The 17,756-nt window shown below is 40.7% G+C and overlaps 1 protein-coding gene across 1 annotated transcript in view; it reads left to right on the top strand.

Annotated features, from left to right (window-relative positions):
- Nucleotides 1–4,329: 4,329 nt before the first annotated feature.
- gpc5b (glypican 5b) overlaps nt 4,330–17,756 on the top strand; it is a 140,960-nt gene continuing 127,533 nt past the window's right edge. The window contains exons 1-2 of the mRNA XM_088913589.1: nt 4,330–4,579; nt 11,108–11,269. Of these exons, the coding sequence (XP_088769715.1) occupies nt 4,411–4,579; nt 11,108–11,269 (331 nt within the window). The 5' untranslated portion in view covers nt 4,330–4,410. The remainder of the gene's footprint in view (nt 4,580–11,107; nt 11,270–17,756) is intronic.

The following is a 17,756-nucleotide window of genomic DNA, read 5'->3' as shown; positions in this document are numbered from 1 at the left end:
TTTTATAAAGTACATTACTAGTGACACCCCTTTCTGCAGACATCACTGATCTTTCCCACAGAGATAAGTCATGTTTATACACGTGGGCATCTGCAAAGTGTCACACAATTTTTTTTCTTAACCATTTTGCTCCAGTCCACCCAGCTGTTTGAATGGGTGTCAGCCCTGCTGCTTTCCAGCAGGAGTGACAGACTCTCACAAACATACACAAGTCCACTGAAAGCTAGTGAAATCAGAGAGAGGCTTCAGTCTGATGAGGCCCTAGACTTGAATGTGGACTTTTTACTACAATTCAGGACGTGTCTCTGTAAGATCTTTTGAGGACTTTCTTCCGAAATGTCAGCAGGGGGCAGTGTGCCCTGAAAAATCCCACCACGAGCCACAGTGAGAAGAATTCCTGCCTGGCAGTGTGCAGTAGATAAGTGTTTCAGTGAAATGGAAAACATAGGTGAGAGAAAAGAATAATTTACCAACCTTTCGTCTGTAACAGTGAGTCCCAGTTAGGGCAGTGGCTTTATGCCTATCTTCAAATGTCTGAAGACCTAGGATTTAGTTTATTTTGACCACTTAAATGAAATAATGGCTAACTTGAGCAATTAAAGTTTCAAGTGGAATGAAGTAGTATTGGCGGTGTACAACTGGGACTGATCATCACAATCAAGCCCCACGCCATATCGCCCTGTCTATGGGATGTCTGATAGATTTCCATAGTTTTTTTCCATTAGTGAACACCTGGAACACATCGGAGGAATGAACACTTAAAAACTGTAAGAGCCTGGCAGGGTCCAGGGGAAGCAGTCATACAATAGATGCAAGGCAGAGGATCTATTGTTGGAAAGGAGATGAGCTTTTCAAGGCTCTTAGATTCGGAAATCTTCGTGCTTGCCTTTTCCTAGACTCCAGCGAGCTACAATGATTTCTTCTGAACTATTTGTTTTTCAAACACTTAAAAGAACAGCAGTTAGAAAAAAACATTAATATTCTGTTCTCCATTCTAATTCCATATATGTAGGGTTTTTGGAGACCTGCTGTTCAGAAATGGATATTTCCGAGTGACATTCTTTACGTAGCCGAAACACCTTTGTTTACACATATGATGACTTTGTCAAAGACAATTTGGCACAGGTCCTTGTGATCTACAGTTTAAAATATGATTAAAAAGATTCACAAAGTCTGATGAACAGAGCCTTTAACACATCTAAAAGTCAGTGTATAGAAAATCGGTATTCCAATTGTTTAATCTATTTATTTAAATGTTTAATCTATGAAGTTTAGAAAACAGCAAAAATGTCTGGAAGCAAAAACAGCTCTGTTTCTTTCAAAAACTTTCTGAATACTTGTTTCTTGTTTCTGATTACTAGTTTTTTTGTTAATCAAGTGTTCAGTACAGTACTGTCTCACTATTAGTATGAATGCTAAATTCTGAGTACAAATGAATCCTCTGAGAACAGTTTTTGCTCTTCAATGATCTGAGCGACATACTGCAGGCCTTATGAGTACTTTCCTCATGTCAAAACATTATTGTCTCATTAACAAGACTGTGGACAGAAAGAACAGCCTGTCACTTCTGTTCTCCGAAAATAAGCATTTTATCAGTACTTGTTCTGAGAGGTGGTAAAGTAAGGCTTTCTGTGAAGAAATGGGGGGAAATTATTCTGTTTAGCTGGATAAATCTCAGTTATGAAAACTATGGCATATTTCATCTTCTTTCTTGGGTGGGGGGGCTGGGAGATTAGGCTAATGCAATCAGTGTGCACAGCTACATTCCAAACTTTATGAACCCGAGTCTCTGGTAGAAGCACCAGGATCAGCACATTCAGCTGAAGCGCATCCCATTTCCAAACAGCTGAAGAGAAGATTGTTTTGTGTGTGTGTGCTTCAGCATGTGTGAAATCCAGCATTGACAAGACATAAATCCAGTTGCTTTTGTAATGTAACTTTTTTTTTCTTTCACATTTCCAATAGAAATTGATTTTCTCAATCAGCTGCAAGACCAGGCCAAGAAAGTGAAAATGAGATCCAGATGGAGCCGGAGGTAGAGCAGTAATTTGCAGCAACTCTGAAACTTTAGGGACAAGTCAACCACTGGAAGTATTTGAAATTCGGCGAGAGATGGGTAGCTGTCGACTGGTAGCCTGTGCAACAGACAAAATAACCCACCTTCCAGAGTTTCCTTTTCTTTCCTTTTCAAGGATCCAACTTTCAGTGATGAGCTGTCCCAGAATAACCTCTTTCAGTTGTAATCGAAAATAATTCTCTATACCCAGAACCCTGTGTTCGTCCATCTATTATCAGAAACCTACTTATTCCTGGTAAAGATCACAGCAACCTGGAGCAAATCCCAGAAACATAGGGCACAAAGCAGGGCTGAATCTAATTATCTATGAGAAAAACTTGTTCCCTTCTGTCTGATCTGTTTGCTTGTAGTATGAACATACCCCTTGGGATGTTTGAGAAGATCATGACCTGTCTAAGGAAGATCTCTGGAGTAAAGGGGAAAACCAAGAGGAGAGCTTGATTTACTCTTTCTTCCAAATTATTGTCATTTCCTTGACAACCCACTTCAGAAGATCCTTTAGAGTCGAAGGGCTAAGCATTGTCTTCTATTCTACGATGCATAGAAGGAGCATGAAGGCTTTAAGGCCAGCTGTCATGTTGTGCTTTACACAAATGTTTTTTCTTTTTTTAACAGAGGGGGGAAAAAAACTAGTCACTTCCTACTGGCTTTGACAAATTAGGATGGGTGATTATTCTTTTTAATGCAGATTATATAATGTATTGAATTAAATACAGTTTATAGTTTTCTACCTACATCACATTGTCAATAAGAACAGGACGGACAGTTTATGATATCTGAAATATTCAGTAGACAAACCTGTGAATAAAGAACAATCACAAGAGCTTCAGAGGCTGTCAGTGTGTTCTCTTCTCTCTCCTCCAGGCAGTGTCTCATTGTAAGTCATTAGTGAATGACCCACTCAGTGCAGTTCCTCAACCAAAGCTGACCCATACACAGGGACATGGGATTATTGATTGTGCAGCCATTAGCTAATCATGTGGAGAAATTTACAAGCCTTTTAACTTCAGCTCCGGGGTGACAGCGAGGCCATGATCGATGTCCCATACCTATAAAAGCACCCTTGATGATCTACCTGCTCTTCAGTTCAACTCCTGGGCTTTTGTTAACATATTTGAAATTTCATAGCATCTGTCTTTTATTTCCCTGCTCTTGGTGGGATGGCTATGGGGTGATTCTGTCTGTGATGGGCCTCAATGAATGCCAGTTGTTCTTGAGGGCTGGCAGAACGGTTCCCCCCACCGTCTCCTACACAGGGCAGCTGTGTCATTACTCCTGCTCCTGTGTGAAGGGGCTCCCTGTGGGACAGGGTCCGGACTACACTCTCTCGGTGAAGCTGCTCCACACAACAGCCCGCATCTGGAGGGGCGGGGCATTACATACAGCATTGCACCCAAACCACAACAGGAATGGGGATAAACAAGAACACACGTCTAAAATATTTGCATGCTTTTACCAAATAAGTTCCCCCCCCAACACCATCCCCTTCTGTGAACTCGACTGAATTCATGCCGAGGCGGCTTCGCGGTAAACTTGATAACCATTTTTTAGTAGCTGCGATAAGGTATAAGAAACAAGATGATTATTATATTTCGATGATAATTTAAAGATGATATAATATGATAATAAAGTTAACAAGTTAGTGAATTTTAAAAATATATATATTTTAATGACTTACAGGCTACTGAATAATACATTTACGTTTTATTTTTTAAATAGTTAATCTGTTCTGTCTATTTATAAATAGCTTTGTACTTTTTAGTTTAATACTTTTTATTCGGGGAGTAACGCGCTGCAAGTTGCATGAATCTATAAGTGAACTGCTCACTCGGGTACGTGTTCCCACTCCCCCCTGTCGAACGCAGCGGAACAGTACGCAGTTGCGGGACATTTGTAGATCTGTTGCAGTGAGTGTAGCTTTAAATACGAGTTCCCCAGTGTCAAACTAATTATAGAGGAAGCCAATAATCTCAGCTGCTCTTTTTCAAACACTTTCAGAACAGGGAGAGGGAGAGCGAGGGAGCAAGGAAGCATGTCAGCAGCGAAGCAAGCGGACTCTTGAAAGTAACAGAAACTGGACTGTGAAGAAGTTCAGTCTTTGATTTAGACCCGTCTTGCTTTTTTTCCCCACTGTGCGCTCAACCTGTCTCAAGTCAAGAATGTGAGAATCTTTCGGAGACATCGTTGCGTATCCGTGACTTATTCAGTTACTGTACACACGTTTGTTTTATTTTTTATTTTTTTACAAAAACAGCGTCTCAGCGTAAAACAGGTTAAAAGGGGGGGAATTCACTACACGATTACCTGGATTTTTTGTGGATTGAGATGGTGCAATGTCCCGAGGAATATTCTCACGTGTTGTTTTTTGGTGGATTTTGGTGGCAGTGGCCCTGCTGACCGAAGTCTCTTCTTTAAGGACACCCAGCTGCCATGAAGTGAAAACAGCCTTTCAGCTTCGCCACATCGGCCCCTTGAAATGGGTACCCGAAACCCCCGGAACAGGTCAGAGTACACCAAATGACCAATTAAGATTTTTGCATCTTATGTTTGCTTCAGCGCGCTAAACGCGCACTGCTTAGGTTACTCGGTATCAGACACCTGCACGTTTCTAGGTTTCCTCTGTTGTAGTACATTTTCCAATCCCTCCCATAACAAATTTGTAGTTATCGTATTGCGTGATTCTCCAACTTTGCTCATTTTCTCTCTGGGCTGCAACGTTTGCGATTTTTGGAGAACACAGTAGCTGTTTAAAACGAAAGGGGAAAGCAGCCTTAATCATTTAAAAACGGTGTAGTTGGTAGAACTTCATTATTATCGATGACAGCGGCTGTCTCAAAAACAGAATACCAATATTAGTAAAAATCAATGCATTCCAATGCAGCACTTGTTTTTATATGTTTTTGTATAATGTATTTGTAATTAATAACAAAGACACCCCGCAGGAGGACATTATTCACCCGGATACGTAATTTTGTACGCACAAGAGTCTTACAATATTTTCAAGAAGATAAACTTGTATCCACAGCGTAGAACATCACCTAGAGCCTTACTCTTTATTAACCGCCTGTCCTCTTTGGTGCCGTGAAATGTCAGTTCAGTTTTGAAAACTACCGTGGCAGATCATGACAGTGGCTCTGCCGACCTGAAATAAGACTCAGCGACGAAAAGCGAGCCGCTGTTAAGTTAGAAGACATTCCCCCATTGACCTCCTCAATTTTGCTATCCGTCTCAGACGAATATGCACTTTTTCATTCTAGAAAATACGGCAGAGTTGGAGGTAAATTAGAAAATTGAAGAGGCTGGTGCTGGAAGCGTATTAGAATAACCTGTATTTAATGTTCATGGAACCAATTTTTAAACTTACACTTGAACGATCCAGTAAGGGCAGACTGAAGTGAACATAAAAATATTTCGATGTGGTCACATTAAGATATCATAATACTGGAAAACAGTTTTCAGCCAAATTCCAGAAGCGCCCTGTGTCGTGTTTCTTATGTGGGAGGAAGGAAAATATTAATTCACTTTTGTGTAATACTGATATATGACATGGAAACTATGGGAAAATAAGAGCTAAATAAAAAGGGGATATTACCAATCACGTCAGATACAGTAATTGCAGGAACTGTGTGGTTGAATCAGTCTAAGAAGTCGAGTTGCTATGCTCAATTAGAGCAGAATACAATTGCTGTTGTGTCTTTAATGATCAGCAGAAAAGGGATACAACATAGAGATGTAAATCTAAAGATGATTTTTTTCTGTGAAACATTTTGTATTGACATGTGGTTTTGTTGCTTTATTCTCATTTGCAGCAGCCATATGCCTCTGCTTAACCCCCAAATGTTAAACTGGAACTCAGCATGAAAACAGTTTTGGATACAGTCAGCAGTAAACTGCCAGGAACATAGTTAACTTGTCTAGAGAGAGTATGATGTGCTGGTCTTACAGTGCCCAGCGCTTACAGTTTGGCAGGGTATGATGAAAAATATTAGCCTACGCCTGCAGTTGTCTTGTCAGCATTTATCTGCAAGTATTGCCTTGGTCCCTGCTAACATTCAAGACTGCAGAGATGCTGGGGGAGAAAGAGTGAAACAAATAAACTGGTGAAGTTAAAAACGGAAGATCAGACAATGAAAACCAGAGGACTCGGGGGCCTCTGAGGACTGACATCTAAAGCCATTTCTTTAACGTAGAATAGTTTGGCTGCCTCTTCAAGCTGCAGGAGAACACCGCAATCGAGTTCAGTCAACGTTCGGAAGCTGCCCGAGTTCTGGTCAGCGTGCTCTGTCCAGAGAGGTGTCCGTGTGGACAAACCACTGCTTCAGACAAGATGGCAGCTTGTCAGCTGGGAGCTCCAGCCCAGGGCTGCGCGCTGTGTAAGAATGTAAAGTGTATTGAATAATGAACATCACTGCACGGAGCCAGAGAAGCCTGGAATGAGACCAGGTAACCTTAGACATTGCCCAGTTGAGCATCTGTACCAGTCGGCGAGTTGAGAATCCTCCTTCTCACTGCTGCACATGCTGAGCAGACAAGCTTGTGGCTGATACCCATCCAACAGAGTAATCGTCTGGAGACCCCTGGAGATCAGTCCTGCAGACAGCTAATTTATCATTACAACACAGTTTTTCCTTGTTTGTTTCCTTTATGCAGTGGCCAAAGAGTTGTTTAATCATGTTCTTTAAAGTACAGGCTTGAAGACGGGCCGGGGGTGGGTTGGGGGGGGGGGGGGCTTAATTTTGCAATGATTTCAGATCAAATGCCAAGCAAAGCAGTGTCTCATTCTGAGCACAGAAATAAAAGTCCGCTCAAAAGTCACGTCGAACTTTGCTGATCTGCGGGCTGAGGGGCGAGGGAGAATGCAGACGCAGAAAAGGCTTTGCTCAACTGTATTTGCATTATTCAGGACCAGAAGGGTGGGTCATCAGGCTTGACATTTTCCAGCAATTCGGCCAAGGACTGGCGCTGGCCTGTGACACACATTATTATAGTCTAAAGGAAAAGCAAAAGAAAAAAGACTTTCTCCATTTATTTTCTTAAATGGTAGTCTATTGCCTTGTATCCTGCTTGCTTAAATGTTTTACATAGAAGGGGTACATTAACAGTGTAATAACTGTATTATTTGTAACGTGGATGATGAATGCTAGTTTAATGCTACCAGCTCATCAAACTCTCCTCTGATTTGCCCAATTAGCTGAATGTAGTGTGATGCAGTGCACGTGTGTGGTATAACAAATTGCAGGCTCTTGTAAATGTGATAGGAAATCCATTTATAACGAAGAACCTGAAAAGGGTAGGAATTCTATTAATGTCATGTTTGCAAGATTGCAAACTATTTTTAAATGCTTCACACAATGAGCTCCTGGAAGTTTTCCTTGGCTTCTTCTGTCCACTTCTCCTCCAAGTGCGTCCCATTAATAGTTTGTACCATGGCCAATAAGTACATTGACAAAGCATAAGAATCAATGAACAATCAGTCAGTAACTTGCTTATGCTGTTATTATTTTGTAAAGGTCTGGCTTCTTTGGTTCTGTCCTGCCTAGCCAAACATGCCATCTAGAAATTAAATGCTGCTGTTTTGTGTTTGAATTTGTTAGTTTCATTATATCTATTCCATTCCCATTTATTATCTTATCTCAAGTCTAACTGTGGGATCCATCAAGGCTAGTTTATTCAAAAACACACTTCCAACGTCAAATTTGGAGATTTCTGTGAAAAGGGTGTTTTAAATAATGGCACTTGACAACTTCACTTTGTAGTCATGTATACTGTATAAACAGCATCCTAATTGTGCAGATTCCTTTCTGAGGGGCTTCCACAGCTTCACAGGGAAGATGCACTAAAGCATTATGTACTGAATTGAACATATGGATGCCTTTTGAAGTTTTGTGCGGTTGCTTGTGCTCTTTAATACTGCTGTGCTCTGAATGCTCTCCCTAGAGTGGTGTGACATGGTGATGTGAGCATGACACCGCTTCATGGGACTACATAAAAAGCACCTTATGGGTGTGCTGTAGTGTGTTTGTAGTGTGCAGGCCAAGTGAAGCTTCCACGTGTGTGGAGGTCCAGGCTCTTGCAAAGTGTGCTCCCATGTCCCCACATCCTCCCCACTTCACCCGTTTCAGCCTGCGGTCCCTCGTCTGTCTGGATTTCCCTCTGCTCTCGCTAGTGTAATCCCCTCTCGAGGAATCCGCTTAGGTGTCTGGGGTTTCTTTACGATAGTGTTATCATTGGTGTTCAGAAGGGATGTGATTGAGTGCATGTAGGTGTGTTTCATGTTCAAACCCAGGGGAAACAGCCAAAACCCTTTCCTTTGCCTATAAATTGTTACAAGACAAAAAGTGCCAAGTGCCACCCTTGGGTAACTTGTAGTTGAATCTTATTACATCTTCAGTTTCAAGAGAATCCCTTGTTTCTTCCAACACTTAGAAAATTAACTCCTCAATGTGCCGCTCTGATATACTGTAGAGTGACGTCCAGATTTTTGCACATAAAGTAAAATCTGTGCTCAGTTGAGTGCTTTAATAGTGAACATTGTATGAGAGGGAAAGGTAGGCTCCTCTTGGCTCCTTCAGGCAGATGGATGTCAGTGCCCAGGGAGTGGGCAGACCATTCCCGCCTTGTAATTACCTTTCTCCTCAGGAAGCCAGAAAACCACAGTCTTGCTCTGCTGGCTATTAACCTGTGCTGAAAATGTATTCAACCTGGCAAGTGTGAGGTGAAAAAGAATCCATGTATGACCTGAGGTTAAAAAAAAAACTGTGTATGGTGCATACATTTACAAAGTCTGTTTATTCAAGAATGTAATTTCTAAATGGGACAAAAATGAGTGATAATCCTGTGATTCGGTATCGCGTAGGGTGTGTGGGTCCCTGAAATATTCCAACAAGTAAAAAACACACTATAAATGTGAGTCCCATGTTACATATTGCATTCATTTAGGTCCAGATTAATGGATGAAGTTTAATTGCACTACACGTCGTTTTCTTAAAAGTCAGTTTTCTTCCTGTGTAAATGTCTGCTAACAATGGAAGCTAAACAGAAAATGTTGAAGTGCAAACTGTGTCATGACTGTATATATTTTGTAAAGAGACATTAGAATTAGAATACAGAAATTGCATGTGTCACCAATTAAACTAGAAATGTTTCCTACCTGCGTGAAAGTCAACAAAAGAAACCTTAAGTTAACAATTGTTTGGTAACTAATGTTTTTTTCAGAACTTATAGGCTTGTTAACAGCCTGCTGTGTTTTAATTCAGTCCAGTCAGAGGATTTAGAGAGATTGCTCTGCCTTGTCTTTAGAATCAATTGCAAATCACATTAAGACATAAATAAGTGAGTTATACTACCACTTTAATTAAAAAAGGAGACTACTTATTTCTCCCTTAGGGAAGTATGTGATTTGGGACCATTAGTACAATTCCTGTACATTTAATGAAAAACTGTGAGAGTGATTTTACAGAGTAGAATTTACTACTATTCAGAATCTAATTAAACATTTTGAGAGATAAATCTGGTAAGAAAACGCAAACATGAAAAAGAGAACTAAAATTGACAAAGTTTTTGATGTTTTAAGGGTTTTACTTTTCATTAAAAAGTGAAAGAGATGTGGGTCATGTTTCAGTTCATTAATAATTTGGTAAAAGCTTGACTTTGCATACCATAAATATTCTCCGAAGTGATGCTATTCCAAATCAAAACAGATTCTTGAACTAAGCATGGGTTTTATGTAATAAAAAAATCAAACTCTTTTTTAGTTAAACCCAAAAAATTATTTATTTTCACAAAATAAATAAAAACAAAAAAAATCATACATGCATAGATTTATTACAGCAAAGCTAAATTCCACATTTTATCATAGATGTTTATACCTGTTGTAGCCCAATAGTGAAACTGCCCAGGTAATGACCGCTGTTGAGAGTATATGGTTACATGACCTTAATCCATCTTGTAATATAACTCCATGTAATGCTCTGATTGTTCGTCTTGTCAGCCCACATCGATTTCGTTATAATTTTCTCTTCGTTCCAGTCTAGCTGGGCCGAGGTGAACTGTGGCTAGAGTCCCTGTGTGTTATTTTCATTTCAGAGATAGCACTGAGCACGGAGCCTGAGAGAGCAGGAACAGAGGTCAGCTATGACTTCATTCTAAAGAGACGAACACAGCTGGTACTCATGCACAATCTTGTTGGCTAATTAAGCGACAGCAATGCAACGCTAAGACAGGCCGAGGGAGCAGGCCTGAAGTCTTCAGGGACTGATATGGAAAGGGAGGCACAAGTTACTTTGACTACGGGGACCTGCAGTGCTCAAGTTTCATTGCTAGCAATATTTATCTAGTGAAAGTCAGGGCTGGGTTGCAGACTGCTGGCGTCCAACACTGCACTTTCATAATTTACTTGTTGGTATAATATAGTGCTAGAAAAACGCCTTATCAGCAGAACGTGTGGAGAAAGAGTTCCAAAAGCCTTTGGATTCGTACCTTGTTTAGTCAACAAGTTCCATGAAGACTTTTACACACACTGTGCATCTTAGGTGATAAGAACTGTCCACTGGCACACAGCTCACTGTGAAAAATGGTTGTGAAGTGGAGGAGGTAAGGTACAGTGGTTAATAGAGGTGGCTAGTGAAACCCACGACTTCCTGCTTCCACACCTGAGGCTGTGTGTGTGAAGGGGTGGGGTGCTGAGTGCTGTCGAGTCGGTATCGACTCATGGCAACCCTATGGATAGTTCCCCCATCACTATCCATAGAGTTTTCGTGGCAAGATATGGAAGTAAATTGCCAGGCCTTTCTTCCTCACAGATAGTGCTAGGTTTGTTGCTGTTGCCATGGAAACATGATCCTCCACTGCCAACACTGCCCCATACTGCTGCTGCCCAGTATGGGTTATTAGAGAACCTTGTGCCCAACATGGGACATGAACCCACTACCCTGAGATTATGAGTCTCATGCTCTACCAACAGAGCTAGTCAGGGCACGCGTGTGTGTGAAGGCTTGGTTCTAATTCCTGTTCTCCATCTTATCCTTCCAGTCATGGACCTGCAGGTCTGCAAGCACGGCGGGCCCACCTGCTGCACACGCAAGATGGAGGAGAGCTACCAAGCAGCGGTGCGAAGAGAGGCCCTGCAGCACATCCGCTCTTACAGCTTTGAGCTCAAGTACCTCATCATGGGCCATGCCACCACCCTGCAAGGTAACGATGTCAGAGGATGGGGCAGTTTAGTTTGGGTAAATAGCATAAATGAGCTGGCCAGGCTCCAGAGACCCCAAACAGACTTATTCATTCCCTCAGAAATGTTTGGGCAGATGGCCCCCTTTTCTTTCAGCAAACTTCAGTTCCTCAGGTTGACTATTTTCTCGTATCGTTTATTCCAACTCGTCCTACTGTCGTTGCTTACATGATTCTATGATTGCCTTGTTGAAGCTCCTTGAATCCTTTAAAGCATATGCATTTCTGATTATTTAAAGCTATGTAACAGGTTAATATGTCTATATGTCTGAATCCTTGCAATGAAGACACTTAAAGTTTGTTGAAGTGTATTTCTTCTAAAAGTCTTTTCTTGTTCTTAATGGAGTAGCTCTTCACCACCCACGCATCCTCCATTTAACTAACCGCATTCTAGTGCTGTCCACCTCTCCTGTGTTTGAAAGGTGTGTAATTTTGTGTATGCCTTGCATAGGCAACATTGCTGTGCCTTGCACGTTTATAAAAAGTAATTCACTCTGAATCAGCTGTAGTGTTCGAAACCCACCTATCAGAAGTCCCTGAACTGAAAATGAGTAGTTTTGGATCATACTCACTTTTTATTTTCCTGTCTTGTATTTTTGGGATGTTCAGTTAATTGTGGGTTATAAAAGAATAATGAACAGTGCTCTTGGTCAGTCTACATATGAATGTGAAAGCAGCTTTTACATCTTTATCCTGCCATTACATTGTGAATTGGTGCTGTTATCATTTACAAGCAGGATGCGACGCCCATGAGGCATATATTTAATTGAATCCAGCACCTTGTTGGACCAAAAGGAAAGGCCGTTAAATAATGAAACAATCAAGTCCATGCCTAAAACAGGAGCAGGCCCCCTCTGGGCCTGTCTACTCCTTCTTACTGCCAAAAACAAAATGTTAGTCACAGCTCTGAGCTTACAGGGAAACTCTGACTCAAATCTGGTTTGTTTTTTTCCTAACATCAGTTTATCAATTGATTTTGTTCCTATCAATTCTTTTTTATTTTGAGTACAAAATGGATGTACAGCACGTGCATTTTTTTGGACTGAATAAAGCTTTTTCCTCTGGAGTTTGTAGCAGGCTGGGAGGGATGCAGAGCACATAAAAGATGGTACACTTTTCCATACATTGACCTGTGCAGTGGAGGTTGTATTGGTTGCTATGGGAACAGTCACCAGGCCAGACAGTAAAAGAAGGGGACAGGTTTCTTCAGCTCTTGGGGGAATGCTAATATGCTTTGAATTAACTAAATTCAGCAGCCTCCTAAATGCAGTTTTAGAAAAGAAGTGTGATTGAAAACAATCATTACGTAAAAAAAAACATCTAATATAAGTCATTTTGTGTAAGCTGCTTCATTTTAATTTGACTTTTAAGCCTTATTTAGTAGTTTTATGTGTAAAAGTTACTGAGTTACAGGGCCACATTTTTACACATTAAATTACTGGATAAGATTAGGTTACACATATCAGCGTTTGTAATTAAGTGGTGTTTAATATGACACCCTTAGTTTATGATTAGTTTGTGGGTGACATGCTTGCCAGCGTGGTCTGGGAAAACCTGGTATTTAGGATCTGATCCTATCTCTGGGGCCTTCAACAATGTGTAGGATACAGATGCATCCCTATTTGACATGTAGAATTACTGAACAATGTAGCACTTTATTATGGATGAATATTTAAGTCATTGATTATCCAAAGAGTCTTAGGTAAATTATTACTAACACTCTCAAGGATATAATAGCAGTCATTGTGTGGCTGCATTCCTTCTTGCATTTTGTTATTTTCAGAGTGAGCAGCTCAGTCACTGCTCTACAGATTGATTAACCATCCAATCGAAGTGATTCAGGATCTTAGTTAATCTGGATCATACTGTAGTTTTTGTGATTCAGGAGAAACTGCAGTTGGGTACATTAATAGGAGTGGCCAGTGTAATAGGAGTGGCCAATCTAATAAACTTAGATACCCAGTTTAGTTTTTGAACTGGTATTTCTAAATTCCTGTGAAATTGGGTTTTTCTGATTTTAAAGAAGTCAGGATGTGTGGTATGTTGTGTGTTCCAAACCAGTTTACTTAAAAATGCAACGTCGTGGCATAAAAATATTGCCCCAGTGTAAAGGAGTTTCAAACAAAAAACTTTATTTTCTTGTACTGCAGATATTGCCTTGTCCAGTTTGTCTAACGCTATTTGGGAGAAAAAGAAAGCAAATGAATGTGGAAAGTACAAGACTATAGATTGCTGTGCACTGCAACATATTAAAGATGTCACTTTTGAAGGGTCCATATGTTATAATTTAACATTAATTAAAGTGACTAGATTCTTTCCAAACCTGCTGTGTTTGCTTTGACTGTGTCCTTTCTTAAAGCATGGTGCACATTGAAACCAGGTGCTAATATGCTGTAGTAAAGGCAGATCCACTTTCCAGACGTTCCTGAAAATATACTTTACAAGCCAGCTTTACAAGAGGCATAGTGTTACTGTCTGGAGTTATCAGTCTACAGAAGTGTAGTGAACAGGAGTTTAGAAAGAAGAGACTCTGCAAAAGGACATTGCCCACCCTCCATTTTGTTTGCATTTTGGGAATCAACAAAATGACTAACAACCAAGCGAAAAAGAAAAAGAGAAAAAACTTTACATTCACGTAGCCTTGGAGATACTTTAACATTTGAATTAGCTGCTGTGATGAGATATTTCAAGGGAAAGAAAAGCTGAGTTGTGAGTTGTCCACTTACATTCAGATTCCTTTGGGCAAGTTCTGTAAAGGAGTTGGTGGGACAGCTCTGAACGAAAAGACAAATTTAGTTCTTTCAGTGTATTATTTGCATTTGAAAGACGACAGATGTCAGTGATGTGAATTCTGGTGGCTGTGAAGTACTGGTAGACACTACCATCCTTAAAGATACTGATTTAATCTATTTTTGATTTTTATGGTCAATTTGTTTATTTGAAATTTTTAGAGCTTCCAATACAGTCTGTCTCCCAGTTTCTATCAAATCTAATTTTCCAATTGTACTGCAGCCTTGTGGAATACAGCCATCTGCAACATACCTAAATGTGTTGTTTAGACATCAACCATCTCCACCATAATCAAATAGACCTACCACTGCAACATCCAAATTATAAATGGTTTTGAATGCTCTGAAATACGTTATCCTGGGGCTCCTTAGTAGCTCCAACAGTAAAGCCCTACCATTTATGATCTGTGTTGTTCAAGCTTGGGTCATGTCATCAGTGAACAGTTACCAGGTTACCACAGGTGGCAGAACACAGTGTGTCTGGGAATATTTTGTCTTTAGTCAGTGATATTGAGACCTGTAAGGTCTCTGTGAGTGTACATTGACATCAGTGAGAGACCCAGAATTCCTCTAATCTGTACTCTCCTATAAGGAAATCTGTAGTTCTCAGTGTGTTGATGTTATTATTATTATTCATAATTATATATTATTCAGCTAGCCCACATATCCTTTATTTATCACTGTGTAATTCACCATCGGACAATTCAGAAGATTGTTGTTCATCAGGAGAACTCTGTTGCTGTTTCCTATAGGATGAAGAAGTGAGCCACAGAGCATGTCCAGTACTTACTAGCTCTGTTCATATTTCAAGACAAAACCAGGTGTTCTTTCCACTTTGGCATCGGATTATGAGCGTCAAGAATTATGGGCTCCTTAACCATGAGCGATGGAGAAATCCCTATTGATTATTTCACCATGACCGATGGAGAAATCCCTATTGATTATTCATATTCTCTAGAAAAAACAAAACTCTGCCCAGGTTGTGCAGTGCCATCTTTTTTTGCAGATACTGCCTGACCTCTGCAATTCAGGGTTGTTTATACTGTGGCAGCATGCTCCGAGCACACACAAGAAAGGATTTCTGGTGCCCCGTGGCCCACTCCCTTTGGTTAGCCACAGGCCCGTATAGGCTCCATGGGCCCTGGACCAATCCCACCACATGCGGCCTGAGAATTCTTCCAGAGCGAAAGACAATGAACTGGTACTCCCTCGCCAGCAACCACTTCCCCTCCAGTTTCCTAGTGCGGCTGAAGAGGCGTGACAGCCTCTCAGGGCACCTAGCCACGGGTTCCTGGAGCGCTGGCTATCAGCAGCTGTCTGCTCCTGCTCGGCCGCTGCCCTCACCCCTGGCAGCCGCTGTTTTCCTGGAGGCCGAGCCGCGTGCGAGCCATTGTGAGTTAGCTGCGGGGTCTGTTCATGCAAAAAGATCTACACGGCTGTTCTCATGTAACCTATGTGAAGAATAGATGACGAAAGTCAAGTGAAGGGGCTGTGTCCGTTTGCAAGTGGAAGGAAAAAAAATAGAGGTTAATTTCATGCCGAAAAGCAAAAAAAAAAAACAACCCAACATTTCAGCAGTGGAACCTTCATAACCCTGAGAATGAATATGTAGACCACAGAGGAACTGATCTGATTGACTTATCCAGACATGACAAGAGTTCAGTCACAGCTGCATTTTGTCTATTTACAGTTTTTTAAATACCAGGGACTGTTTTTTGGGATATGGATACAGTAGGTGCCTGACACGCCCTTGGAAGGTTGCCCTGTACTGTAGAGTCCTTCCAGTTGGTGAAAGTTAAATTGAATTGACGCCTAGGGTGGTTTTATTATTGATCCTTTTCAGGTGTCCTTATGGCATTTATTTTTCCAGTGGTTAGCCGGCCTTTGTCTTTTCTGAGATAAAGCAGGCCACAAACTATTCATCATTGACTCCCTCTGCTGCCCAATATTGAGGAGTGTTCCAGCTCTAGTCTGCATCCTCTGAAAAGAGCATTGTAATCAAACCTGCACTGCTTTAGTGTGAGATCCCTGTGCTTTTACAGATGTGTATGTTTTGTTTGCACTTGTGTGTATTTTAATAGAGCTGCACCCTGTGATGCTCTGTAACGAGGGAAGAGGAACTGTAGAAAACTAAAATAAACGTAATTCTGTAACACTGAAAGAGACAATTATCAAAAGATTTTTTGCCGGACCTAGGTCTAGCTCAGTTTTCGTAAAATGATTTCAAAACTGAGTGCTTCAATTTATGGCTGGAGTATTTTAAAAGAATTTAATGTGCATTTTTGAAAGCCAGACAAAATGTCAAATGCTTTCCAATGTAGTCTGAAAAGACCACTGAATGACAGTAACTGCATTCTTTACTATAGCTAATTAGCTAATTATATATATTCAGTATGAAAATATCCTCTGGTTAATGCTGGGTCTAGTATTACTTATGTCTTGTAAAAAATCATTAAGGGAGGGAGTGAAGGATGAAGTAAACAGGCAGACAGCATAGTCAGTAAACAGTACTGGCGTGAATTTAATTGTGGCAAAGGACTGCACCATATTTGGCTAATTGTGAGTGAACATCCGCTGTAGAACTGGTGACATAACCAGTTTTGGCTTTATCCTAGTCTGAGCTTTTCCAGATTAAGAGAGCATTAGGGAGGTTTCAGAAAGGAGCCTTGTCAATTAGGGTCATCTGGCCAATCTGGAGTAATCGCACCTGACATCCCGCCTCTAACTTCCTAAGAGCAACTGAGCAGATGGCCTGTGTGTGATGCCTGTGGCTTGTGCCATCTCATAATCTGGGACCCACTGGGGCTTTGCTGTTGCTCCAGAGTGATCTGAAAATCTGTCTAGTCTGATTCCACGTGCTGTTAAAAAAAACAAAACAAAACAAAACAAAAATCTTTTTGGCCTAATTAGATTTTTAATCTAATGGATGCATTCTGTATCCAGTCCAGTATACAGTTACTTTTAGTGGCTCAGTGAATAGGGAGAACAAGGGTATAAAGGAGAAATTGTGCTTTACTCACACAACTGCTGTTAGAATTCCTAATGGTGTGAAATACAGTGCAATTCATCTGCTCTGGTTTAAAGAGAGTGCTAGGTTATAATGTAGCTTCAATGAGCATCAGTGGTATCCAATGATTAACTAAAGCTCTGAATGCTGATAAGGTACTTTGCTTTTGTTTTTCAGCCCATCTGTTAGAGTAACACTAAATGTGAGAAAGCACTGTAGTAATAACAAAGCAGAAGAGAAAATATTTGAAATATAAAGGGAGACCTTTAAGATTATTTTTAATGGAGAGAGCACTTTAGAGGTGAACAGGGATGTGCACACAGGTGCAAACTTGAATAAACATTTGTTAAAGATCAGTAGAAAGATATTTAAACACATGATTATCGTGCAATAATTACCCACACTGACACTGAAACTACATTTAAATAGACCATAGAAACACTGTCCTGCACTGAAGTGAGTATAAAGAGACAGGCTGACTGGAAGAGGAGCCTGTTTCTGCTGCAGAAATGGATAGGTAAATATTATCCTGCCAGTACAGTACAGAGTGCTAATGAAAATGGAGTGATATCGAGCTCGCCATTAAAAATAGAAAGAGAGACTCCTTGGTGGCGAGGGGCTGGGTGAAGGGGGTCACTGGTAGAGCAGTGGATGG

Source organism: Atractosteus spatula, chromosome 4 (genome assembly GCF_055471065.1).
Source record: "Atractosteus spatula isolate fAtrSpa1 chromosome 4, fAtrSpa1.hap1, whole genome shotgun sequence".
NCBI classification, from domain to species: domain Eukaryota; kingdom Metazoa; phylum Chordata; class Actinopteri; order Semionotiformes; family Lepisosteidae; genus Atractosteus; species Atractosteus spatula.
Note: the sequence above shows the minus strand (reverse complement) of the source record. Positions and strands in the feature narration are given on the sequence as shown.